The sequence below is a fragment of the Anticarsia gemmatalis genome, chromosome 1, assembly GCF_050436995.1.
Source record: "Anticarsia gemmatalis isolate Benzon Research Colony breed Stoneville strain chromosome 1, ilAntGemm2 primary, whole genome shotgun sequence".
NCBI lineage: Eukaryota > Metazoa > Arthropoda > Insecta > Lepidoptera > Erebidae > Anticarsia > Anticarsia gemmatalis.
Window position 1 is genome coordinate 5,712,272 of NC_134745.1, and position 2,042 is coordinate 5,714,313.

The 2,042-nt window shown below is 32.9% G+C and overlaps 1 protein-coding gene across 1 annotated transcript; it reads right to left on the reverse strand.

The window, feature by feature from the left end:
- Window positions 1–256: 256 nt before the first annotated feature.
- Window positions 257–1,839, reverse strand: LOC142972767 (odorant receptor 2a-like). Its single transcript, XM_076114085.1, has 5 exons — window positions 1,079–1,839; window positions 916–1,015; window positions 626–727; window positions 385–540; window positions 257–313 (listed from the first exon to the last, which is right to left on the reverse strand). Exons 1-5 carry the CDS (start codon window positions 1,837–1,839, stop codon window positions 257–259), a joined length of 1,176 nt encoding a protein of 391 aa, XP_075970200.1.
- Window positions 1,840–2,042: the final 203 nt, after the last annotated feature.

Consider the following 2,042-nt stretch of genomic DNA (forward strand, 5'->3'; position numbering starts at 1 on the left):
CGTAAACAATTTCACAATAAAAGACCCTTTTTAACTGTAATTTGCTTTTAATTAAGTCATCAAGACATAAACAAACTGTTAAAGTGCAGACAGCACTTAGAAATAAAACTAATTACACTCCGTTACAACAATATATTTTTGCGAAAAGACTATACCTACTACAAACTGCCTTGTATATATGTATTTATATAGATAAAACCTTAAACACTACTAAATAATTTCATTGACTTAATTTGTGCGATAGTTTTTCTCCGCTTCATTGCTCTTGAAAGTTCCTTATCAACGTGAAAAATGAGTATGCGGTCTTCATAATCTACACAAAGAAAAATAGCATTATAGTGAATATCGCTATAAGTTAACGCATTTTTAAGAGGTTGTTTTTACCGATGTAAATGTGAGAAGCGAAAGAGGGAACATGTTGAGTCCAGTTATCATGATGGGAGTCTTAGCTCGTTCCATGAAAAGTCTCAAACTCCTCTTGAATGATTCAGATCTTGGGATCCATTCACTATTGTAAGCTGCAAAGACCAATTCTTGACTCTGCAAATGGAAAACGATAACATTTTTATATTATTTTTATTGTAGAAGGAAATAAAACCACAATTTATTAGATATTCAATTTTACCTCATAAGTCAAATGAGTTCCTAAAAGCCCAGGCACAAAGATCTGCATCGTCATAGTGAACAGATACATCACCAAGAATATAAACGTTTCTGTGGATGATGGCTTAAAAAAGAGATTTAGATCACTCGACAATAAAGTAATGTTAGAAAGTACAGTTCTTGGGTGTAAAGGTGAAGGAAACATTATCCTGTGTATTAAAATTACGGCTAAAATCAGAACATAAAGTACGCCCGCAAAATACGTAAAATTATATAATAGATTTGAGGACATTACTATTTGTGTATACTTACCAAGAGAAGTCCACACATCACCACGCATATTATAATAGATGCCACACTAAATTGAAAAAATGTTGTAACACTCAAGATTTCTTGTATAACTTTATTGTACCTAGAACAAAATAAAAAGTAAGACCAAATAATTTACGCGTACAAACACTTGTAAAATACTTACTTTAAAATAACGTCGTAGTGCTTTAGAAAGTTATTAAGCCTTGTTATAGAAATTTTATCCTGCAGGTCCTTTGAGAGTTTAGTTTCTTCCACCGACAATTTGAAATTACTCAACTTAGTATTGAGGAGTCTCATTTGAGCTATGGATATTAACAACAAACCAGCAATAAATGAGTCAATAGTCACGTTATACATCATGTGGCCATACATGCCGAAAGATTGGTAAATGAACCAATAAATGTAATAGGATCGTCGATCTTCATCGCTTAAGAAATAATATTTGCATATCGGGAGCTCCGACTCAGTCTTACGTATCAGATCCAAAAGTATTGGAACAAATACTTGACTTGAATATGCAATGTTCGACGATAAAGCGTAAAATCTCCAGCCGAATGTATAATTTTTGTGAACTTTGTTAAGTATACCGTCTTTGTTTCCAAAGTCACCGACAAACTCATCACAGTCAATCAAATTCAACGCTTCAATAATCTTACTACGCAACAAAAGAATAGTAAAAACTTTTGCTGCAACCGTTATTTCTGTAAAATAAAATATCACTTCTCGGAGGATTAATTCAATTTTTCGCGGCGTGTAAATTAAGTTTAGAGTCAACAGCGCGTTGTAAAAGAAAAATGTAACTAAGAGATATAATACGGAGTAAAACTTGTAACATTTTGAAGGTTTTCTTCCTCCCCATATACCGAAAACATTCCACACTTTGTAATGGATATTGAATAACGTTGTCGACTGATCTGACGGCATGATGTGAAACTTTATGAATGCTTATCACCTCTGAGTGAATCCTTTTATAAAAGGTTCAAAGGGTTAATTATGTACTTAAAAAAGTATGCCATCGAGGTGTATAATTATGTAATTAGTTCCTTATAACACCATCCATGTAACCAGTTATTTTATATCATTAGGTAGCCAAGGTACCTAGCAATTTGCCGCCTTGTAGGATTAAA